The 25,509-nt window shown below is 47.9% G+C and overlaps 1 protein-coding gene across 3 annotated transcripts in view; it reads right to left on the bottom strand.

The window, feature by feature from the left end:
- The window catches only part of crebbpa (CREB binding lysine acetyltransferase a), a 39,590-nt gene extending 15,813 nt beyond the window's left edge, over positions 1–23,777 (bottom strand). The window contains exons 1-8 of one of the 3 annotated variants that reach the window (XM_066689857.1): positions 22,970–23,777; positions 9,595–10,259; positions 3,295–3,471; positions 2,861–3,110; positions 2,053–2,166; positions 797–1,039; positions 399–498; positions 132–278 (exon numbers count right to left, since the gene is read on the bottom strand). In XM_066689857.1, the coding sequence (XP_066545954.1) occupies positions 132–278; positions 399–498; positions 797–1,039; positions 2,053–2,166; positions 2,861–3,110; positions 3,295–3,471; positions 9,595–10,259; positions 22,970–23,057 (1,784 nt within the window). In that variant the 5' untranslated portion in view covers positions 23,058–23,777. The remainder of the gene's footprint in view (positions 1–131; positions 279–398; positions 499–796; positions 1,040–2,052; positions 2,167–2,860; positions 3,111–3,294; positions 3,472–9,594; positions 10,260–22,969) is intronic. The other 2 variants (XM_066689856.1, XM_066689855.1) reach the window with 2 other exon arrangements.
- Between the last annotated feature and the right edge of the window lie 1,732 nt (positions 23,778–25,509).

The raw sequence follows: 25,509 nt of genomic DNA, 5'->3' as shown, positions 1-25,509 counted from the left end.
TTCAATCAACAAGAGGCATTTGAAGCTTAAAATTACAGGTGATGGACACCTTAAAATAAGCAAATGTTTTATTTTTGTTCCTCTACTGAAAAGAAAATGGCACTCATCGGACCTCATCTGTGGCTACTTACAGTTTGTGCACCAAGTGATTGCGCAGGTCCTGGGTGACGTGTTCGTGCCAGGCCTTCCGCACCCCGCTGGCGGAGAGGGGCGCCGCAGTGGGCAGGTTGCCCACGTTTCCCACACTGCCCACGGCCGTGCCATCGGGCATCAGCTGACTGCAAGAGGACGAGAGAGAGATGGGGCGTTCATTGACGCAAATATGGAGAACATGCAGCGCTGTCAGACAGACGCGCGTCCACGCGTCTTCCCGCAGTCGGGGGGGGATGGACACTTACTTTGAGGAACTGAGCGAGGAAGGCAGGGAGGAGTCCTGGAGCAGGTTGGCCTGGTCAGTGACGCCCATTCCTCCTGCCCCCAGGTTCATCTGGTTAGTGCCTGTGAACAAGCAGAGAACAAGGCCTGGTCAGGACTCTCACATTAAATCTATGATACAAAGATGCCAAAGCATGCATACATTTGATTCTATTCTATACATTCAATTAATAAAACAACTTAAAATGGATTTCTTTAAATCATAGCTTTTGCAGAAGATGTGGATCTCTGAACACTTTTTCACAGATGGGGAAATAAAAAATAATAATCATGTGCAATTCAACCTTCAACCTCTATTAAGTTTTCAGCGCCTGCTGCTTTAAATCAAAGAGGACCACGACACTGAGGAAGAACGAGTTACCGAGAGCGTTGAGGGACCGCAGCTGCTGGTGGGGCTGGTTCTGTGCGTTGGGCTGGCCCGGTACCTGAGGCTGCGTCTGCGCCGAGGGCTGGTTCCCGTAGGGCAGGCCCAGGGCAGCGTAGGCCCTCTGCATGGAGCTGGGGTCGATGGTGGTGGCGCTGTTGATGGTGGACGTGCTCTGCTGGCCCGTCACCCCCGTGCCGATTGAGTTCTGTAAACCGGCGCTGGGGGAGTTCAATATGGCTGCAGAGACACGGCGTCCAAGTCAGAATTGCAGGATATAAAACAAACCCTACTACACACAAAACACACTGCACACAAACTGCACCTTCAGAGTCACACTGTTGTTGTGGGTTTAAACAGCAAAGGAACACATCTAAAGCAAGTGCTAAGAAAGTGATGCTGGATAAGCCATTCAATGTTTGTAAACCATAAAATATATACATTATAGACAGACCCCTTGCACATGCATCCCGTACACCTCAAGACTCTACCGGTCAAGGCCACTGCACCCTCCTCTGCCTGTGCCGCTCTGTTAACAGCAGTCAAACAGAAGAGCATGTGTGCGCCAGCGGAGGGAGCTCAGACAGGCGGCTTCAGGGGGATTTAAATGAGTCACTGCAGTTCAGGCCAGTCAGAGCCCGGAGCTCCGCCCCCGCTGCTCCGATTACCAGCGCTACAGGAATCCGTCTCCAGCCCAGCATCAAGCTCTCAGCTCGGAGCGCAACATTGCGTCCCAGGACCGGCCTGCAGGTGGCGCCAAACGGACCACCACTCCGACTGCGCTCGATTCTCTGCCCCTCCAGTGTCTTTAGTGTCTGCGTTTCCCACTCTGAGCTGAAATCTGAGCCTGAAACGGCAGACTGCGCTCGGCAGTGCTGTCAGCATCGCCCTGATCCTCTCAACCCTAGGTCTTACATTTGGCCTAATTAGCACATAGTCAGATACCAAGCAGGGTCCAGTGACCCAACAGAACTATCGATGAGGGGAAACCGCAGTGGAAAAGCAGAGGTGGGACAGTAGAGCAGGTTAGCTGAGAAGAGTCACATCCTCGGGCTCAGTGAGTGAAGCAGGAGTGCAGACGGATAAACTGCTGGACCTAATTTAACTCATTTCTGGGATGGCCAATAACCACTTGAGAAGCCGTCCAATCAGACAGGGGCAGTTCCTGCACCGCCGATGACCCGTCTGCACACTGCGACCCACGACACCGGCACCGGCAGCAGGGCCGCTCGGCAAACACCACGGGGACTTACGCTGCTGGTTTCTCTTGTCACTGGCGTTTTTCAGGGGCAGACAGACGGGGCAGTCGTGCCGAGTGCAGTTCTTCCAGTGCGAGATGATCTGTCGAGACGATGCGCAATGAGCCACTGTGAAAATGGACAGAAGAGACCGCATCTTTAAAGATGTGTGGCATTGGAACAAACACCTTCAGGTGGCCCAAGACTCCTTTTATCATAGGTTCAGTATGCGTGTCCTCCCCACCCGCCCAGCACTCTTAATCAGTATTGTACACAGCCTGGAAACAAGATCCAAGCTTAGAAGTGTGGAAAACTGAGTTATCACTGGGCTTTGAACAGAAGCTTATAAAAGATTTAATTGTTGATTTCTGTATTTTAACTCGCTTTCGGTCACTATGTTATTTATATTTAAAATCTGAACCCACTGGATGAATTTCATACTAAATACTGCATAAACGAGACTGGTCTTGAAATGGGCGTTTAGAAGGTGTGTGTTCAGCAAAATGCAGAACCAAGTCGGACAAAAGAAAGTGAACCAGACTTCTCCATCTAGGTTCCAGTAGCATTGGACCACTTAGAAACCCAACATGGACTGGGAAGAGCCCATCCCTCCTGATTACAGAGGCCCAGAGCAGCAGAATAAGGAAGGATTCTGATTTGCAAATGATGCAGGTGCTTCTTAGTGTTGTTAGTTCCACCCCCCCCCCCCGAGATCTACAAAGAAAGAAAGCAGACGCAGAGGCAATTGGGGGTATGATCATCGCATCCCACCGGACCTCCACACCTCTGCATTACCGGCATTAAAAAGGTCCCGCCCTCTTACCCTGGCAGGACTTGCCGGCCTGGCAGTGCGTCATGTGATTGAGGACGTTCTTCATGGTGCGGCAGTGGGGCAGGGCGCACTGGCGCACCTCCCCGTTGGCCTGCTCCCGCCGCTGACACTTGTGGGCGTGGAGCAGGAGGACCAGCTGCTGCTGGATCAGCTTGCGCTTCTCGGGGTCAGCCGTGGGGCCCGTGGAGACCCCCTGGTTGGGGACCATGCCCACCTGCTGGGGCTGCTGCTGCATCTGAGTCTGGGGGACACAGGGACACAGCACACGTTAACACTCTGGAAATACCGCCTGGTAGTCTGTGCAATGACATTGGGTTCAGAATAGTTCCTGGCAAACTAAAACAAATAATGCATTAACATCAAGTGTCCGAAGATTGGGTCCATTTCAGGACAGTGAGTGTAACAGTTTCGGTAAAGGGACTTACCAGGTTTGGCACACTGGACACGGCAGAGCCCTTCAGGTCCGTGGGGAAGGGGGGCAGGCTATTGGACAGCGCCGCTTTGTTCTGTAACTGGGGGTTGACCCCTGTGGCCCCCAGCTGCTGCCCTGCGTTCTGCCCGTACAGCTGCCCAAAAGGGCCACCGCTGCCGGCCAGCCCCATCTGAAAGAGACAACACAGGGCATCACAGCGTGTTCCTCTCCACCCCCGCCCTGCGTAGCGACCACACCGGGGCTGTGTCTTTCTGGGGGGGTTATTTGTGTGAGATTTAATAATAAAAATGGAGCTAAATCAATTCTGGAGCTGGCTGGCTTGAGAAGCCTCTCCATCAGGGTATTTACACAGCACATTCAAAAGGCACAACGCCTTACAGGCAACGCTCAGATTTCAGAGGGAAGGCAGCACAAAAGCACTGACTTTAAGGTTCAAGGGAGAAAAACACGAAAAGCCGTACTGTTGGTGCCAGATTCAAAACGGACCCCTTACATCTCCCTCCATGTAAACTGAAGTCGGGATGCCTTAAAAGCTAACAACCCCCCCCAACAAAGGACCAAAACAAAGAGAGCACTTTCCTGTGATGCAGTAGAGTAAAGCAATTAAAATCTCTCCAGGGTCAATCCCACTTTGAGCAGCGGTTTCAAAAGAGAAGTGACAATCCAGTCCGTAAAATGTCATCAGCTCCTCACCAGCCGAGTGTCGGTCAGTTCTGATACAAGCCAGGCATCTAAATTAGTACAACGTGTCCCAATGCTGGAATCAAACCCTTAAACGATGACCTCTCCTGCACAAGCCAGGAACAGGGCTGTGATCAGACAAGGTTCATTAGTGGCCAGTGCTGGAAGACCCATCACCAGTATCCCCCCCGATCTCACTGCATATATTTTGGGAGCTTTTATCTGCGCAGCGATAGAAAATCGGAAGGAGGACTCATCCACATCGCTCTCATTAGGAGAAAGGCCACCGTTTGCCGATAGAGATCAAACATATATAGCCTGAAACAACATCCTGACACCTGCTGTAAACGCCGGGTGGCGGAAACATCAAAGCCACCAGCGAACTGCAGGCCGGTAGAGATCGCTACACTTGTTTCACGAGATTTCATTAGAAAATAAGATCATGTGCTACTCAAACTGCTTCAAATGGAAATGTATATATAATAAAAATAAGTCAAATAAGTCCTTCAAAAAGGCTTTCCCTTCATATACACCATGCAACAGCCACAGTTCTACAGACTCACAGAAAGAGTCAAGGTGAAAAGCACCGTTTCCTCTGCATGGCTCTCCGCAGCTCCTGGCACTGACAGCGATCCAGCAGACAACACAGAAACAGGGCCAGAGCAGCGAGAAACCATCTTTCGCCACAGCTGAGCGGCTCCCACGGCACCCCCGCTGACGCACACACTCACAGATGCGGAAGAGGGAAGAATCTTTTATTCAAATCGCCAGGCCCACATCTCTCCCCTCCCCCACCATATCGCCACGCACCGTCCACTTAACATGATTTACTGCGCACTTCCCTTAATGGTACACTGAGCACTGCGGAGCACAGCCGGAGGAACACAAGAGCGGATTCACTGCAGAACAATGCCCAGGCACCGCGGACAGCAGAGACACGCGTTTTCCTTTGGCCTGGCACCGTCCGGGAAGGCTGTTTAAAAGCTCACTGCACAGGGAACTCCTCGAGGCCTGGTATTAGCAGCCAGAAGCCAGGATTACAGGCACTCTCTCTGCTGTGTGGTTTGTTGCTTCCAAGGCAAACACTCAAAGTAAATAACATCTGTGCCAACAGTTCTTAAATTACAAACCCATATTAATAATAATACTCATAAAACAGCAATGTTAAACAAGATTCTTAACCAAGTCTATTATCTTCATGTCTCCGTATCTCCAGATGCAATCCATCAGCTTGAATCATAGGATAATTATTTACATGACTACATGTACGTCTCCTCTGGAAATCCCACTTGGCCAATAGTCTCTTGACTTTTAATGTGATTGACATTTCCATTGTACTTCACACACCAAGTCAGACGGCCCCCCCACCCGATACATCCACAGTACTGAAATGCTTAGGCTTCCTAATGGAGGCACTCGGATCACCACTACACAACACTGAGGCCAAGAGAAGGACAGAAAGTATTCCATATAAGCCGCCACACGACACCATTCAAACTCAGTAAGCATAGTCAACAAAACCCATTTTATATCACTAAAATAAAGTCAGCAGTGCAGGAGTTTGTTTACTACAACTTCTGAAGGTAAGGCTGAATTAATAAGTGTCCAGGCCAGGCAATGTCACATGGCTTCACTGAGTAGATGGAATCACTTGTAGCAAACCATTGCACTCCTAAAGGCAACACTGACGAACCACCACTGCGACTGACTTGTGCCAGATCGAGGAAATCCTAACGGACACAAAAGTCACAGGAATCCGATTTATTCCAGAACGTCTTACTTACATTTTCAAACCATCCTCATCGGAATACTTACTGAAGTCTTATTAAATCAGCATTCATGGACTTCTGCAAGATTAGAAACTGCATCACTAAAAATAGCTGCCAGTCAGTGTGGCTGGAGAGGAAGTCTGTTTGTAAACTCGAATGAGACGAGACCAACGCAGCTCGACAGACATCTCTGGGTTAAAGGTGGCCTTTGTTTATGTCAGAGGTGTGTGATACAGTCCCAGACTGTATGGATGTGGTTAGCACCTTCTGTCAGCGGCTGTGAGGGCTTATGAGACACTGCAGATTTTCCTGTGGGCCACTTCACCTCCCCCTTTGATCAAACCAGCTCGAGATCTCGGCACTTCAGGCCGTAAGCTTCACAATCAAAAGCCCTCTGATGCGTCTCGTACCGGCGGAGCGCTTACAACTCGCACAACACCCTGCAGTGAACCTCGACTGAAGGGGTCACAGGGAGTGCAGCCTGAATGAGTCACTGGAAACATCGTCTCTGTGCTCTCAAGGAGCATGGCCTCCACAATTACACACCGGGTCCCTGATCTCTCCTCCAGGCCCTTCAGCACCAGTGACGACAGGGAGACAAGCTGGTGACACTGGCGTACGCGAGGAGCTGCCACTTGACTCAGACTGCTGCCCGCACGTGTTCACTACATCAAACCAGTACCAAGAGGTACTGGAGGTGTGCTCGTGCAGGGGGGAGGGTGGAATAGTTCCAGGTTGTGTTCCTCGTGGAAACGAGACACTTCTGAATGATGTGGCCCAATTTAGCAAAGTCCCGACATGGCATGCAGGACAACAGAAACTGACGGTTAACCAGCAGGGAGAAGATTCAATCGGCTCTCCCAGTCCAGTCAACACGTTTGATCAAATGTTTTACAGAGAGTGTGGAGAGCGAGAGAGAGCTCAACAAACTGCAATAAACCCTGACAGTACTGAGCCACTGAAAAGTAGCTTCTTCACACTTGTCTGGAATGGGATTGGTCTGACATTACCTGTGCTAGATGCTGTAGGTGTAAGTGTGTTTGTGAATGATGCAAAGATGCGTTTACTTTTTCCCTTGCCAAATGAAGAGATGCTATCACATATGGTTGAGAGCTTAAATGTAGGCTTAACTGTGCTTATAACAAGAAATAAAATGTATATAAAAATGTACATCAAGGAGGACCTGCGTTGCAATAGCCGTTTCGCATGCCTCCACTGCTTTCCTGAGACTCAAGTCTTGCTGCCGGACGAGCAAATTAACAGTCTTTTACTTCACAAAAATGTCACCAAAAGGTGGATGTTCCACCGCGATTCAGTGCTTTCAATTAGGTTGTAATTCTCGACTCAAACAGCTGCTCACACCCACCAAAAATATGTCGAGTTTGTTCTCCAGCCCTGGAAATACAGAAACTGCCTTTGGCAGGTTAATGGGATTGTAGAAGCAGCCTTTGGCACTTCCAAGAAATGTTATTTTTTTCTTTAACAACATGGCATTTGCTTAGAAGTTAACCAAGTCCCAACCACAAAGTCTAGTTTGCATTGTATTTATATCCGTATCTATATACTGGGGGTGGACAAAAATCTGAAGTCCATAATGTTCTAAAGCCCACGGGATTACCAGCGATTCTGAAGGTTGTTTTCTTTTCTCAGCAGTTTCTAGTGCACACAGATAATGTCAAGTTCTGATTGGCAGTTTACTAGCAGTCGGTTGTAAGCGGAGCTATGATTGGTTGTTCCGTTGGGTTTTGAGTGCAGGTGGCATCTGATTCTGCAAATGTCTTAGCTGGCTGATAAACTGAAAATTACATTTTCAAAAATAATAAAGTAAAGGTAAGGCACGTATTGCTGGAACGAACTGCTGTTCTTAGGTTGTGATGTTTTCATTCAGGTTGAACCTGGTGTGTAATTGTAAAAAATGAATTTCAGCAATAAACAATGCAATGCCGAACCACCCAGATTTTCAAAAACGACCAGAAGGAGATTCAGGGTTACTGTGCGTTTCACATTAACAGACACTGCGGCCTTTTGTTTTGCAGGGATGGTAATGTCTGGCTTACAGCTGCTGCAGCTTTAGTAATCTTCTCCTGACAAGCTCTGAGACACCAGCATTTCAAAATGCATCTCTTCAGTCATTTTATACATATTTGTGCTGTCACAGAGTATTAAATACTGTATTAGTTTCTCTCTGATGGGGTTTAATTGTGCTCACAGACTGTGGCTATGATCGGAATACTTAAGTTCCCACCAAACCTAGACTGAGTCCTGCAGTATCTGGGAGGGTTTACTAATGGTATTGAAACGAGCAATGGACATTAAGGGGCCCAAATGTAGCGTTTTAAAGTTCAAATAAATGTGGTGTATTCATTGTAGATTGTGTTCAGAGTTCATTGCTGCTCAACAAACAAAAGACAGGTAAGAGCCAAGTTGTAAGAAAGTTATGTGATCCTCTGCGTGTCAGCATTATTATGCCAAGCAACCATTATAACAACACCATGAGCTTCAGCAAAATAAGACCCAAGCGCATTTAGCAACAAACAATGGAAGAACTATACCTACACCAGGGGCCCACAATACACATTATCTTCACTTGAGTTCCAATCCATGGGAACTGCTTTTCGTGAGCCAATATACAAAACACCAAGTCTAAGCAGTTCCACACCGAGTTGTACATTGTATAATCACAGTCACATTGCAAGAACATCAGTGTTGCTGTAGTTTTGACCAACAACTCAAGGGTGGTCATGCCAGTCTCCAGAAGGCTTCAGACCTGCCCGTCTTCTAACAGCACCACCACACTCTTCCTCCACCTGCTCTCCTTGGAGCACGTTTTCCACACAACTTCAACTACAGCAGAGACAATCAAGAAACTCCAGGGCAAGGGAATGTAATGTAGACAAAACAACCAAACTGCCAGATGTCTTGCCCAAACAAACTAAACGCACAACCTGAGGAGAGAATGCTCATCTATCATCTGAATCCAGGTCTGAGAGCAGACCTGCACCTCCTCCTGGACAGAAAGACTTAATCAAGTCTGGAAACACTGTGATTCAATAAATATCCTGAACTAAACCCTCCTGTAGTGCTTAGAAACACCACAATCAATACAAAAAACACTTCAGTGAGTTCATCTCCATGTGACAAATGTAGCTCTGTAGTACATTAACATCTAAATCACATTACAGAATCCAATGTATGATGTCTATCTGGCTCTCAGTGCAGAGGAATCTGCAACAAGTAGCACAAGGTGAAAGGCATCGTATGAGCAAACGCTGTGCGAACTTTAATTCAATCTTTCACCCCATGGCACTTGTTTTCCTTTGTTAGGTTCTTTATAATTTTTGAACAAAGCACTCCTGGTAGTTTTATGATGTTAAACTTCTCAACATCATTAAACCCATTAAGTCAGTCAATTAAGCACAGAGAAAAAAAAGAAAAAGCATAACTTATTCCAGTAGCTGACAAATGAGATAAAAACTCTGTAAAAGCCCAATCTGTCAGAAGATGTCTTTGTTAAAACTGCCTTCCTGGCTCAGTAAATCACTTCCCTTGGCTCCGATTCAGAACTGCAATTAACCCAACGGAGGCTCTCCTCACAAACCTGATGAAAGAGAGATCGGTACACTGGAGTAGGAGGGGCTGCACCGGTGCGGAAATAAACCGTGTGGCAGCCGCCCCCCCCCACCACCCACTGACTTTAATGCACGCTGGAAACGCATGAAAACAAGCACCAGCCCCCTGCACCAAAGACCCGACCTCACAGACAGCAGGAGAAAACATACAGAGAAACCAGATTTTCTAATCCCCTCCTCCCCCCATCCCAACGTCCAAGCCGCCTCACTCACCTTATTCATGCCGCCGGCCTGCTGTGCGTTCATGGCCGGCAGACCCCCCAGCTGCGGCGCTCCCTGCGTCAGCGTCTCAGCCAGCACGCTCCCCGCTCCGCCGGGCCCCGCGCCGCCCCCCGCCGGCCCCTGCATGCCCTGGCCGGAGTACTGTAAGCCGGGCACGCCTCTCCCGCGGCCCACAGACCCCAGCGAGCCGTTCATCACCTGGCCCGGCGCCTGGGAGTTCTGGTTCAGGAGCCCGTGGGCCTGGTTGCTGTTCATCATGGCCTGGTTGAAGCCCGCGTTCATGCCCATGGCCGCGTTGCTCTGGTTGCCGGGGGAGGCCACCTGCTTCTGGACCTGGGAGGGCACGGTAGCCGAGCCGCCGGACACCTGAATCCCTTTTGTGAGGGCCCCCAGCCCCGCAAGCCCCCCAGGCCCGCCCTGCTGGGGTCCCATGCCCGGCTGGGGGCTGCCAGAGTTGAGCCCGGCGTTCTGGCTGGAGCTGCTGCCCGGCCGCAGGAGCTCTGACAGCTGCTTGTGCTTGGCGACGGCGTCCTGCGCCATGGTGCCCATCCCTGAGCTGCCGTTGGAGGGCATGCCCATCAGGCTCAGGTCTCCGCCGTTGGGAATCAGCTCATCAGGAAGGTCGTTCTCCAGGTCGAACAGGGATCCCAAGTCTACTGGGAAAGAGGAAAACACACAAAAAATGATTAAATTAAGTCAAAAAAAGCAATATAATACAAAGATAAATCACAGAGCCTCCTGACAGTGAAAAGCACAGCTGCCATCAGCCATCAGCTAACGCTAGAAACCCCCCCCCCCCCCCACCCACCTGTGATTGACACTACTCCAGTTATTCTGGTTATTCAGCTCTTTTTTTCACTCCCCTCTCTAAAATTAAAATGTGTTCGCTTGCAAAATAAATAACTGGATTTTCAAACGGGGGGGAAAAAAAAAAAAAAAAAAAAAAAAAAAAAAGTCTTAAATGACAAGAATCTGAGGCTGCCAGAGCAATGAGACATCTGGGAAAATCAAAGCTTCTGAACATGGCATCAGCAGATTCCTCACGGTGTGGATTACAATGTGGGGGAGCAACACCAGCCGCCGGAAGAGCTGGTGACAACAGTGTCACTCAGTACGCCGAGGACGGTTTGACAGAGCCCCTGTCCTACAGCACGTCTCCCTCGAGCTCGGGGTCAGGATCCAGCCCAGCGACACATTCCACAAGGAAATGCAAAAATAAACACTTAAGATTCAGATTTCCTTTGCTATAACCATACAGAAACAGAACAAATAGAAAACATCCCCTTCTGTATTTTATGGGGAGGAGAGATGATTTTTATTAAAAGCTTCTCAACAAAAAGGAATGGGAAGCACGTTTAAAGTTTGAAGGGGGTCAGCACTTACTCGACATCGGAGTGCAGAGATCTCCGCGGCACCCGGCCCCCCAAGGGGACAGCAGGTAGCCAACAGCACACAATGACACGCCTGCAGTCAGATCCTGTAAACCACATATCATAGCGTCATAGAGGGGGCGGCCACACCGGGACACCTACACGTGCCGCTCTCTGCACACTGCGCAGCAGGCATCCTGCAGGAAGCGTCTCAAGGCCTGGCGCGCCTCACTCACGCTCACTCTCCCCGACTATAACTCAGTGAACGGCAGACGGCTCAATCGCTGCCAAGTCTTCTGTTAATACACACAGCCGATGCCCCAGTCTTGGAGGGTGGCCAAGTGCTCGGCATTGTTTTGGTTTCGGATGAACAGGGACCCAGGCTCTCTCGGAGCGCCGCGCTCAATAGCCTCTTTGCTGATAGACGCGCTGCTTCTGCGCTTTCTAAAAATACCCTTCCCCCTAGAATGGCTTTCTAATGCACATACAGTCTCCAATGGATTCAACAGCTTGGGCCATGTGCTGAAACGGGCAGCGTTTTGTCTTCAGTTTTCATAAAGTGACTGAACAAACACCACTTGGCAAAATAATCCCTCAGGGCTGCCAAAGCAAAACTGAAACAGATCATGATTAAAATTCTTCAGTCTCAATGGATATGCTCTTTAAAATGTCACCATGTCTCTCGGAACCGAGATGAGGCCGGAACTTACCCCCCCAGCCTGGTTGCTAATCGAAATGCTGCGTGAAGAAACCTTTCCCACCAGTATTCCTGACCCTTAGAGGCAGTGAACGCAGCAAAGCAGGAACGCCGGTGTCCTGGCAGCACAGAGCCGCACACGCCTGTAAGAGCCGCACACGGATCGGGTTTCACAGCGGCAACACTTTCACACTCCCAAACCGCTGCCTGACCGCTCTCTCTACCCGCCTGCAGAAGGAGGGGAAACACCATCACTGTGGGCAGATAAAACGCTGCTGGAGATCCTCGAGTGGCGTCAGACGCTTCCTGCGAGTGTCAGGTTTCAGTCAGCTGCTGGAGCCCAGACCCCCAGCCCCCTCCGGCCGCACAGGGCCATGCATTCTGCACACAGCAGCCGTCTGCACAGTCTTCCAGCAGCCCTCGCACGCACGGCGCTCCACACGGAAGTATCATCAGGACACGGGAACAAACCCTCTCCCGCCGTTCCACCTCAGTACGTCAAAAAACTCAACTGCCGGCCTCAAGCGGACAGAGACAACCGTTGTGAATGCCGAAACGCAACTGGTCATTTCCCAGGATGCCACAATGGGCTCTGAAGTTTGAGAAAGTGAGGGGAAGAAAACGGGGCTGGGGACATGGCCAGGACCAAGCAGAGCAAGAGGAACTATTAATCGCTACAGATCAAAAGATCACAGCTGAGCTGCAGAAGAGCAGACCGTTCCCCGAGGATCAAAGCCTCCGAGACGGCCGCTGTACGAGGGCAGTGTGAAACATGTGAAAAGGCCAACACCGCGTGCGATCAGTGTTCTCTCTGTGGCCTGGGCTGACCGCAACAGGGGAGGAATCCAGTTTAACCCTTTCAATGCAACAGTCACAGCAGGACAGAACGCAATGACAAGCAAGTGCGTGCCGCGTATTCCGAAATTGAGATTATTTCTCTGGGGTTCTGGCATTATTTAACACTACTTCAGTTACACAACCTTGAAACTACATGTTAAGAATCAAGATGGCAAAACAAATATATATTACATTAAAATATATCATGCATAAAAAAAAAAGAATCTGAACAGCTGACTGTGTGTGTGTATGGGGGGGGGGGGGGGAGGGTTTCCAACACTAACACCACACAGAAGCATTCAGGGTTACGCATCACATCAAGAATTATGTGGTTGTTGTAGTACAATCAAAAGTAAAAGCAAGGCTTTCAATAGAAAATGCTAACATCACAAACGCCCCCAAAAAAATTGTGAATGCAAAAGATAGCTTGGCAATAAAAGGCAGAAGAACGATTGTAAAGCCCCATTTCCGTGAATGTCACTAAACCCGTGAAAATCGAGTTGTCGTTTCCATGCCTCCTGATATTTGTGTACAGGAATGTGGCAACTGTTTTTCACAGAGCATGACCTGCACTGAATAGTCAAAGCAGAGATAAAAGTCACAAGACGGATGCCCATGGTCATTTTCATAAACCAACCTAGAAAAACAAACGCAAGTAAACTGGATCCCCGACCGCCATCATCCCCCAATAAAAACCTTCGCTCAGTCACGTCGTCGGCACACTTTCCTGTACATAAAATACCGCACTCGCTACACACCTTCAGTATCACTGCAAATACAGACGTTCCAGCAGCGCTTATTGTATTGATCCCACACAGCCTGAATGGTAAACACGACGTCAAACACAAAGACGACCCGCGGTGCGCCCCAGAAGTTAATCGCATCCGTGACCTCGGCTCTCGGCCACATCCAATGGCCAGGAACGTCTCAGTTTCAGACCAAATTGGGCGAAAAGGCTTGCGCGGCTCTGTGCAAATAGCGGAGGCAATACAGACGAGCTCTGAAGGAGTCCACGAGCTGCAGGGTGACGGACGGTGACAACGCAGCACCCCGGGGTGAGCAGCCACGCGCAGGGTGTTAGGCAGCCCAGTCACTCTGCCGCAGACACATGAAGAAGGAGCTGCACTACTGCTCTGGTCATCTACCTCCTGTGAAGCCCCGTGAAGCAGAGAGTGCAGTCTCTTTCAGTACATATTCAGGAGACAATTTACACCTCATTTGTTCAATCCAATCCAGGTCAGGTTTCACAGCCCCAATAGTCTTTAATAGAGTGGTATGTGCAGTTATTAAATCTGTATAAAAGAGTGCGTTTTTATTCCTCGTGAATACAAAATATATACCACATGCTAAAATGGCAATACCTTGCTGTTGACCAATTCATAATATTTATGAATAACTACAAGATACATGAAGGAGAATCTATATCTTTCAATTGAATGCCTCTCTTCAAATGCTAAGGCATAATTTCTGACCTTATTTCTAGAGAAGAGCAAATACTAACTAACTAAAAAGAACTGCTTACAATCTATACTCACACTAAACCAATCCTGAGGGTTACTTGTTCACAGCATGCATAAGAAAACATGCAAATCAGAAAGTAAGCAGTTACCAACACCTTCGATGTCTTAGTACGCGCACACACATACACACTCAGTGACGGGGTAAAGACACGTGACTGAATGCCACGGCCTGGCCGTGCTCCGTATTAACCATTACACCTTAGGCCAGCAGCATCTAGAGATCACAGCCACAGTCAGGCTTTCATTCTTTGGCAAGAGAGAAAAAACAATCCCAGGACAGATGGCTGCAGCAGGGTGGGGGGTGGTGTTTGCGGTCTGTCACATTAATGAATGGCCCCACACTTGGTGTCATTTAAACCAAACCCAAACAGAAGGAGAGTCAATTTCAGCAGCTATCTTAAAGGCGCAGACGTACGGCCGGCAGCACAATCCATGATCTTCCCAGCACCGTGGAGCCACTATCACAGCACAGCGCAACCGTTTCATCTGACCACCGATCGGCGATTCCCCCCCAGGGATGATTTAATGTTTGGTAATCTTGACACTTCAGTATCACCGTGCCATTTTAGACCAAGTTATTAATATCTTTCACATTCAATCTTAAGTGTTAAATCTATGGGAGGACTTTTGTCATAAAAAAAAAAAAGGCTCTTTTTTTTATTTATTTATTTCTTTGCATTTTCTCTTGGGTCATTATGAATGTTTATTTGTTTGTTTTTTAAACTAGTCCAATCTAGTCTAGGCTTTTAAAAGTATTTTTCTTGTTCTACACAGAGCTGCCATTGACTCTTGGCTGGGTGTATACGAGGTGCTCCACATGGGTCGTTAGGTTTTTGGGCAGCTTCTCTCTCAAGGGCTCGCATTTATTTTATTCTATTGTATTTAGAGACACGAGCTTTAGGAACAAGGTAATTGGAGCACAGAATTAGCTATAGACAATTAATGTATGTTTTTTTTGGCACAAAGTTTTTACACCTCGATTGCTTAAGCCCGGTTGAAATGGGTTGATTTCATGACAGCTCCTTAATGCAGTGAATCATTGTTTTAAAAAGCACAATCCCTGTGGTGACGGTTTAACTATGGGAGTCACGCTGGTTTGTTATCGTTGTCTGATCCTTTTTTTTTTGCAAATGAGCTGCTGATAATCTCACTTGGGTGTTGCCCAGTGCTTGCACGACATCCACCTTGAGGGGCTCTGAGCCAACTCTCAAGTAGTCTGAAACTTGTGACAGCTTCAGGTCAGCTGAAGACGACCCAAGCTGGTTTATAAACTTCCCAAATTCAGGCAGTGTAATTGGGGGCAGGGTAGCTTGCTCCAGCCGATAGTCAGCGCAAGAACAGCATTGCCCGTTAAACATGACGTTATCTTCAAAAAGCAGGGTGGAAAAAAGTCCGCCTGCAGCACTGCTCTTGGAATTTCCTGGTGTAACGTTCTATACCCAAGCAAAACATTGTTTTGTCTATCCTGGCATCTGTGATTTAGCTTTCCCAAACGTCTGAGTGTGTGCAGGAAAATGTCCCTCCTTGAACTTCAAAGCCGTGTTGTACAGGTTACGTAAAGCAAGCCGTGTTAAGCAGGGGATGGAGAGAGCAGAAAAAACAGAAGAAATGCAGTCTGGCATCACTAAAGACGAATAACGTCAAGATGTTTTATGGTCTGGTCAAGGCTTCTTGTAGTCTCACAATGAGCGGGTTTAAGAGTTTCAAATCCATGTTGTCGGAATATGGGAAAAATGATACAGGAATAAGAAAGTCATGCATTTGCCTTTCAACACCGCTGAAGCCGCCGTATTCCGTCGCTCATTTCACAAAAACAGCACTAACCCGTCCACCATCTCCTGAATAAACCACCCTGCAACTTGGAAAACAGAGATGTGTGTTTTGAAAGGCAGAGACGCCACAAATCCCAGTATTTGCACATGTCAAACAGAGAGGGGTTAAGAGAAGAGCATTGAGGATGAGGAGGACTTCAGGGAGTAATACAGACACTGAGGTTCTGTACAAACTGAGCTGCATTCGGTTTGCCAATTTCAAATCCCTATTCATAAGTAAAGATTGTTTTATAGAAACTGGCGTCAAGACTATGAGCAAAAAAATATGTATATATATTTTCCACACGAGTTCAAGAGCTTAACGACTCATTAAGCACACCGAGCCCAAACAGAGCCGGGAATAAGAGGAGGATTCTCACACTGAACTGCAGTGCTGGGATTTCACTTTCAATGGTCTGAGTGGTTCATCTGATACAAATCTCAGCGCAAAACACAGGATGGATCCCACAGCTTGCAATTTAATAGGATTTGCACAAGCCAATAATATTTTAAGAAATAAAGAGAGGAATATATACATCCCCAATGCATTCCATACACTCTTGCCAATGCAGTGATATTTCTTACGAAAAACAAAGCGAAGAGCTTTTTCAATTAGATGTTAATGCCTGTGAATGATGAATAATATGCGAGTGTCTGTGGTGGCAGATGACAGTTTTATGAATGGTGTCTTATGTAACACTTCAGGTATCACTGCTGATTGTATTATTTTTGCATGCAAGTCTAAATGTATCCATAAGCCCCCTAAGGCTATACAAGCAAAAATGAAATTGAGCTTTTCTTTCCTTGTAGCTCGCACTCCAGTCCCGCTAGCGATACATTTTACTCTGCAACCACACTGCATTCATATTCGCAGTGCTTTATTTTCAGGAAACAAGTCAGTTATCGTGCACACCAAGCAGGAGATTAATGTTGTTAAACACTGACTGCTGCAACATTTAAATATTTCTGTAAGCCCCTGTACACAAGAATGATCCTACCATCAGCAAACCATGTAAAAAGGGTCACAAGGTTTAATCATCTTTCATCTTTACGTATCAGTTGATGTATAATGCACATGCAATTGGCGTCTCCTCCCACAGAGTTCGGGAGCAGTTTAAAAAAAGAGTTGGTTTCCAAAACAAATAAATGAAGTGAAAGGAGGACGGACGCCAGCGCATCACTGTGACCCTCGATCCCCGGAGGAACCCGTGCTGGCGTTTAGCGCTGGTGCGTAGTTCCCCTGGGGAGGCAATGGCTCGTTTTCAGAAGGGACGATGCTTGTTCACAGCGGGAGAGCTGGCTGAGCCACATCTTCCACCAACAAACTCAGACAAACCAAACCCTTTAGGTGTCCTGTTCTCACACAAGGCAACAGAGGGGGCATTCGTCCATGGCGTTCTGCAAGGGTAACGAGAATAGGGACTCTGTGAGGTTTTTCCAAATCGGTGATCTTGACTGTCCTAGGTGAGAGTTAAAATGGTAAAATCATTGTCATCAAACGAGCACCAGCCTGGCTGCTTGCCATCTCGGTCTATCCTTAAAACACAAGTCCTAAAGTGAAGAAGCTTTGCCAACAGCAGGAGATACACTCTCCACTAGACAACTTCAGCTTCAATGAGTGACATGAAGCAAGTTCTTCTCGATGGAGAGAGCGCAGAGGCAGGAACCAAAACCAAGACATCCAGTGTGAGAGAGAGCGCATTAAATCTGGGTTTCTGGTTATCATTATTCAAGTTAAAGACTATGGATTTTCCTGTATTCAAAGCTCCCCACTGACAAGAGAGAAACATTAGTGGTACTTGGATGGGGGGGGAGCACTCTATATATATATTCACACATTTTATTAAACGGCTTTCAGCTCCCTCCCTCCCCAGTGACATCTCATTCTCTTGACATCAATCATTATGGTGCTTCACTACGCAACCACTACACACAACAGTGGCCTTTTACGCCACTATGCTCCACCTCCGGCTCTTCGCCTGGCACGGATGAGAACAGACGCCTCTCTGATAGACCCAATTTTCCCCACATCCACACCACTCCAAAAGAGAGGCTCTGCTTTTACCTCTGCCATCACTGATTAGCTGCTGATAACTGCATTCAAACTTCAAACGCTTCTGTATAATCTTAGCCACCTGTAACAGGCCATTGCCACAAAGCCTCTGGTCTCGAGGGACAGGTTCAATTAAAATCCCTGAGAACCCAGCGCCTGGTTGAGAGAGATCAGGATGCACATGCTGCAGTGCACCGATTGTGTGCTGCACAAAATAAAGGGATAAATGAAACACACCAGGCCTACGCATTCAACAACGAGAAAGCAGCTTGTGGCCATTCAGCGCTGCAGCAAAACAGCTGTTTCGAAGCAGAACTGGAATGCGAACATCAGGATATTATTTGTGTGGATGTAATGTACGGACACGGAGGAAGAACGTGGAGAAAGCCACTTTTCTTAGCCGTCAAACATTCCAGGAAAACAATCGCAGATCTACTTTCAAGGTAAGTGAATATTCCAGAAATGCTATTATATGGATCTCAGGGAGTTTTTACCCATTTCACTAATCCCTTGTGTCCTCCCTAAAAACGCAGGCTTAGTGGATAACCCGGCGCTTTAAGTACTGTAATGGGCTGTAAACCAAGTTTTATGAGGAGCCTGAAGTTTGGAGAGTTGGGGAAGCTGTTTAAATCACACAGAGCCCTCTGAAGGCTGTAGACCTCGCTGGATTCAATTCTGTACTTTCAAGAGGATGAGATCTTTTCAATCTGGGTATCACTTACTACAACAAGAAATCTAAGCTGAGCAAGGGAGGGGTGTGCTCGACAGAAACATGCTGTGCTCTGCCACTCGGCTCATCTCGACACATAACATTTAGTATCCCCCGAAACAAACTTAACAAGCAGTCTGCACAAGCACTATATCACACAATCAAATCATCCCTTCATGCCTTTACTTTGTATTTATTTTTTGTGTGTACTAACCTCATTTCCTGGCCCAGAGAGAACCCTGGCTCAGAGTATAAGGGAATCAACACTGTAGGCAGCTTTACCATCAAAACAGAGCCACAAGGAGTTTTTGCCATTTGTGGCCGAATAAGTAATCCGTCACCGAGAACTCGAGCTCCACGGCTTGCAAAACAAACAGGAGGAGAACAGGCCGTCCTCGACAGCGTGACACCTCCAACATGAGCTCAGAGGTCTTGGAACAAAATCAGTTTCTCATAAGATGTAGGATCACACACTGCCAGCTGTTGCAAACATCAGGTCATAACTGAAGTGTATAATTAACTTCTCATAATTAAGTTATGAGATGAAATAGGGGGAAAAAAGGGATGCAACAGAAACTGGGGGAAGCCCTAATCCAAATGACACAAATTTTCATAAAATCGCAAACAATGCAGGGACACATTATATATATATATATATATATATATATATATATATATATATATATATATATATATATATATATATATATACACACACATACACACACACCTGAACCAGAACCAAAACCAAGAGCTTAAAACCCTCGTTCCATGATTAAAGCAAGCATGTGTTGCAGGTTGCAGCTCTACGCCAGCTGTGTTTTCTGTCAGTCTGGACTGCTTCATGCAGATGTTTCTTGATCGTTTAACTGTAGTAACACATTAAAAGCTGTTACACAGTCCCCAATCTCAAAATATCATTAGTGATTAACATACACATGTTTACTAGGTTAATCGTAGGAGAATCGTTGAAAGAAGTGGCTCTCTATGGGACAGTGAGAAAGGGAGACACGTCACATATAAACCCAGTTCCACAGCCAGCACCTCCTCAGTGCCGAGTATCTGACGGTTCTGTCCCCCGTTCAGTCAGAGTATCTGTTTGGCAGGGGTGTTTACATCGTGGAGATCGCAGGCTCAAACACGGGGCAAGCTATCTACAGATCGTGACCAGGATTCCTCACGGCAGGACTGGACTGGGGCCCACCAGAACCTGGCAGGACTGCGATCAGCCTAGGGAGCAATATGCCTTCGGGACAGCACAGTATCAGTAAGAACAATGTCCACCTCTAGCCAATACGGCTCCTGGATTAGCAGGGGCGCAGCGCAGCAATCGGCCTGATAGCACGGTCTGAGCAGACGTGTCTCCTATTCCCCAGTGTCGGTGCATCGGAGCAAAGGCAAATCACACTCCACAGCAACTGGCAATGAGCAAACAAGGGAAACGTGCAACTGGTGAGCATACATTTACGGTCATCTCCTCATAACATGGTCAACACACCTGTGCATCATTCAAATAAAATTTAAGTCGTGTCCGCTCACTCCGTTGGTCTGTTTCCAACGGTTGAGAATTTAAATGTCAGGTAGTATTCTCTGAAACAAAAACCAACACAAGCCAATACAACTCCATCTCCGGTCAGGACTGTCGAAGCGGACTCCCAGCAGATGAACTACGATGCCTGCTCCAATGGAGACGATTAGTGCTGCAACGATTCATAGTATTCGAATACCTGAATAATAAACTGAACAAAATAAAGAATTCACCAGATTTTCAAGATGGTGGAAGGTGAACAAGCAACAAGTTACTCTTCATTAAACAAACCTGAAATACGCTCCACAGTCTGGAATGAGTTCAAAAGCCCATTAAACACTTGTTTACTTTGCTAGAAGGAGTGGCCTTTTCACAAAAGAACCAGTTCAATCTTACAGCATTTAAAATAAACACACATTCATAATAATAAACCATCTGTAAGCATGTTTTTATACAACTAAATAAAATAGTTTTACTTATAGGATATTTTTTTTAATGTCTTGCATTATATTGAATGGTTTCGCACTTTATATTTTATGTGGACATGCTGATGTTTTTGCACAGAACTTGAGATGCTCGAAACAAGGCACTGGGATTTTTTGGTTGTCAAATGCTTTTTAAAAATAGATCCTATTCTGAGGTTTAAAAACTCATTCTGAGTCTGTATTTTGAAACATAATGTAAAGGTTTTAATTATGGCATTGATAAAGTGAGGCTAGGATGAGTATACCAATTAAACAAGTTTAAATGATATATATTAATTATGCGAATAATTGAAAATATAAAGACAGACTATTCAACCATTTTCTGAGTCGAACGTGGCAGCACTAGAGCCTGTGCATTAAGTACAATTACACAAATTAAGTTCACGCCTGACTATTCCTCCGCTGACACTGAGCACATCACACACAACCTGGGTGCCTCAGGGGATGTTTTATATAGGAACAATATTTATGTTTTTGCAGAGATGTGTGAAGTTTGACTGTGTGATCAGAGAGCCTGCTTGCATACATATTACATGCTCTGGTCCCCAGACAGGCACAGCAGAAAACCATCTTCCATTTCCAGATCATGACTTGGGACAATCTTGGACAACAACAACAACAATCCCAGTGTCGGTCAGATACTGCATCTCCACTATTGCTGAAACGTTTTCCCTTCACATTTTGTGCACCACAACAACTGCGTGTGGATGCGCGGGGATTTATACAGTCAACTTCCCTTCTAACTCAGTCCACATGCATCTCCTTTCTCACACAAACTTCTGCAAAGTTGGTTCCCTAAGCACATCGCACTATTAGCTACTACCTTCTCACAGTGGCCAGTTTAAATACGAATGTGCAGCTTTAAGGCCATCTGTGGGATTGACTGTCAGTCACAAAATAAAATACAGCTTTTCTCTTTGGCATTAAATTCAAAAACCCTGCATTTTGATTGGTTTTGTCTGCAAGCAGCTTGTGGTGTAAAACAGGAATTATCTGCAGTCAGTCACACAGCAGCAGTGCCTGCTGCACAGATCTGTGACGACATTGACAACTTCCACAGACTGTGAGGTGAGCAGACATCAGGGCTCAATCCCACTTTTTCAACTGCAATTCCAATGATGTTTGCCATTGACCTAACAGGAATTAAGGTTCGGGACAGAGCTCAGTTAAACTCGCACATCTCAATTCCGTGGAGCTGGGGCAGGGAGTACAAATACCCGGACATGAATGTGCATTGAGTCCTACTGACCACTGTTTATTTAAAGTGCCCATCTGCCATGCTCCTCTCCCAGAGTAAACGGGCATTGAGGGAAAGTTCAGTTTGTATCGGGGCCTTTTGAGACGCTATCCGTGTCTTTATTGGCCGACACAGATGCTACCTTTCACTTTGAATGTTTCCTGTTACACACGCACCCGGACCGACACGAAGCGCCCCCCGCCGCGGAGGAGACCCCGGTCCGCACGTCGGAAGACGGGCTGGTGAAAGCCGCTGTCCAAGCTGCACCGACATCCGCAGTCAATTCACACTACTGGCTGGCATCGCTGCGAGCCTCGCCTGGAGCTGCTGCACACATTCATTTTCTCCGTCCTGCAATAAAGCCCCCCCACCTGGGGCCCTTCTCCACTGACTTGCACTGATACTAAGCCGGGCTGCAAAACACCGACACACAGGCTCCCTGCGAAGAGCAAACTTCACATCTACTGCCAGGGTCTTTAAATGACGACCCGCATGGACGCGTCCCACAGCACCGGCTCGATGCCCTGGTGTCCGGACGCAGGCTGAGCCTCGCCTCCGGTCACTTTTCTGCAGGGCAGATGCCTTGCGCTGCCCCTGGTCCAATGCACGGTGTCCAGGCAGAAGCGAGCAGACGCACCGAGTGCAGATCAGACACCGCCCGGCAGCTCGGAGGCTGTGGCCAGGGCACAGTGCTGCAGCGCTCAGCGGATCACACTCATACAGATCATTACAAAACCTCCGGCTGCAATGAGCGGCACTGCCCGTGTATCCATGCCGAGCAGAAACGCGTCTCCCCTGCAAACTGCAGCTCGACTGCCTGCACACCGCGCCTGTCACCAGACAGGGCCATGCGAAGGCCGTCACACACCGCGACACAGCCCGACACAGCCCGAGCACCGCAGCAGCGCAGCAGCGCAGCCCCCCGCATCTGCACGCACTTCACACCACGCCTCTCCGCAAATCCGGCGCCCTGTCAACCGGCCCCCGCACCTGACAGAGCCGCCACACGGGGGGCGCCGCTCGGGACAAAGTAACTCCCAGATCCACAAACAGCGCTAAACCCACAGAAAGTTGCATGCGTCCCCGCCACAGACCGGCGCCCCGGCGGGCCTCGCTTACCTGGGCCGTCGGAGGCGGACAGGGCAGGTGAGTTGAGCTTCTGCCGCTTGGGGTTCGGAGGTCCGACGTCCAGCATGTTTTCCGCCATGGTGGCGATCAGGAGGGTGTGTAGATGCGTTTTAAACAGAAAGACACCGGGAGGAGGAGGAAACAGACCCCCCCCAGCAGAGAGAAGCCCTCGGGCTGGCTCCGGCTCTCGGGCTCAGCAGCGCAGCAACAGCGCCCCGCTCCGCCAGCGCCGCTCCCCCCATGACAGCCCGCCTCCCAACACCCACATTATCGCCGACTGTACGCGCCCCCCGGGAAATTAGCTCCTCTTCCCCGGGAAAATAGCGAGAAAAAATGATCCGGAGGGACCCCTCGGGGGGCTGTGGTGGTTTTCTCGCCCCGCCAGCGACTAAACCCGCATCTTTAAATACCCCCTTTTTCTGACGTCAATCTAATCGCCTCGCACCCCCGTCCTGCCCCGGCCGCCACGCACGGCTCAAACGAGACGATTTGCGGGTCGGATGTCGCCCCTCCGCCGCCGCGTCTCGGCCAGCGGCTGCCGGTACGCGATCCGGCCGGGGACGGAGACACAGGAGCAGCGGCGCTCTCTGAAGGGGAAATCGGATATAGAGGGGGGTTTCTAGCCGACGAAAACCGCCCCAATCCCCGCTCTTTCGCACGAAATCCCCTCAAAAGTGCCTCAGCGGCGGGTTTTCGGCGGAGTGGACCCGTTCGGCCTCGGTTCCGAAGCGCTGGTTCTGAATAAAAAATAATGCTGTCCTGAAATCCCGACTCCGAGCCGCGACAAGATGGCGGCTGTTGATTCCTTCGCTACAAAAAAAGTTTTTTTTTCTTTTTCCAGATCGACTGGAGGGGGAGGGGCCGCGCAATCACGCCCTACGCCGTGCGTCAGCCGAGCACTGCCGAACAGGGCCTCTAGGGGCGGAAACAGCCGAAGCTGCCGACCTGTGCAGGAGTGCGCACTTACGATATTGACTAATAATTATAATAATTACAATCTTTGCACAATGACAGGTCACAATTTGAAAAAGCAATTGACAAAATACACGTGTGCGACGGTTACTCATAGATTGATTTAAGAAGCTCCTTTATTGTAGTCGTGTGTAGTCTGTTAGTATAATGGTGAGAAATGCAACTTGATCATGCGTACACTCTTGCGTAGGCATTTCACATTGTGCATCATTTGTTTTACCCGCTTTTTGACTTCCTCAAAATCCTCCTCTTGTTCTATATATGAAGTTGATTCTCTTCAGTATTTTAACATGATCGTCCTGCTTCCGCATCACTACCGACAGAACATCGGTAATCAATCAATGCCCTGTTCACTCAGATTGTAGATCAATGGCAAAACGCATCAAAAGTGCAGTGCTCTCTGAAGACCCCGGTTTGTCTGCAGTTTTTACCCCCCCAAAGTCCACAGAGAGGTATAGTCTAACGACAGTGTAACTTCTGAATTCGTCTGATAATTGGGTTTCATCCTCGTCTTATTCCTGGCAAAACCAACACGAAGCATGCATTTCCACACACCTTCCATACAGGTGTTACTTGATCTTGATACACATAGGGAACTAATTCAATCTGAGTGTTTTTATGCATAACTAGACTAGTTATAACATGAACATTTAAGCACAAAGAGGAAACTAAAAAACATACAAACTGATAACCAGGACAATGTGGGACATACTGAGGGTCCTCCATGTCTGACTCCCTGTTCGGTAGCAAGTAGGACATGGACATCATTGGAGCTGTGACAAGGTTAACCTGGGGATCTCCTGGGATGTTCTCACAGAGGGCCGAGCCGGTGTCCTCGGGCAAGTGTGGGAACTGATGATTGTCTTATTAATGGAAATTAAGAAAATTGGGGTGTGTCGGATGTGAAAGTCATTGGCACCATTTTTCCATCACTGCTTCCAGATTAAGAGTAGTGTTTCTCCCACTGAAGTGACCGTGCAGTGGACACAGCCCCCAAGACCAAATGAGCAGTGTTTAAAAGCTTAACTCCTTGGATATGTGAACGGAGGACTAACAAAGACCGGACGGGACAGTCGGAAAGCGTCGTGTGGAGCAGCCCAGGTGTCGCACAGGACTCGTCTCAATATCAACTACATCTGGCTGGTAATACTATGCAAGCCTTTAATGAAGGGGGCTTTAAAAGTGGAACAAAACTCATAACATTGGCAATAGTAATAATAATCGACTAATAAGCATAATTAATAGTTAATGTTCTCTTCAGATTATAAAATGCATCCTAGGTGTGGGAAACTACTATTGGGGGGAGGGAGTCGTTTTCAACAGCGACATTGATTACAAATCTCAGTGTGTGTGTTATTGGAGAGTTAAGCTGCCTGTTCTTGACATCGTTTCTAATGTACCCAGTGAGAAGTGGCATTGTGGAGCACCAGGGTGCAACTCCATGCTCATCCACATCCCAGCAGGTTGGGTGTTGAAATAGTCAGTGCAAATCTAAAGATTTATGAAGGAATTTATTTACCAATGAAGATCAAATTTCATACCATCATGTGTAGCTGCTG

The sequence above is a fragment of the Amia ocellicauda genome, chromosome 17 (genome assembly GCF_036373705.1).
Source record: "Amia ocellicauda isolate fAmiCal2 chromosome 17, fAmiCal2.hap1, whole genome shotgun sequence".
Classification (NCBI taxonomy): Eukaryota; Metazoa; Chordata; class Actinopteri; order Amiiformes; family Amiidae; genus Amia; species Amia ocellicauda.
Note: the sequence above shows the minus strand (reverse complement) of the source record. Positions and strands in the feature narration are given on the sequence as shown.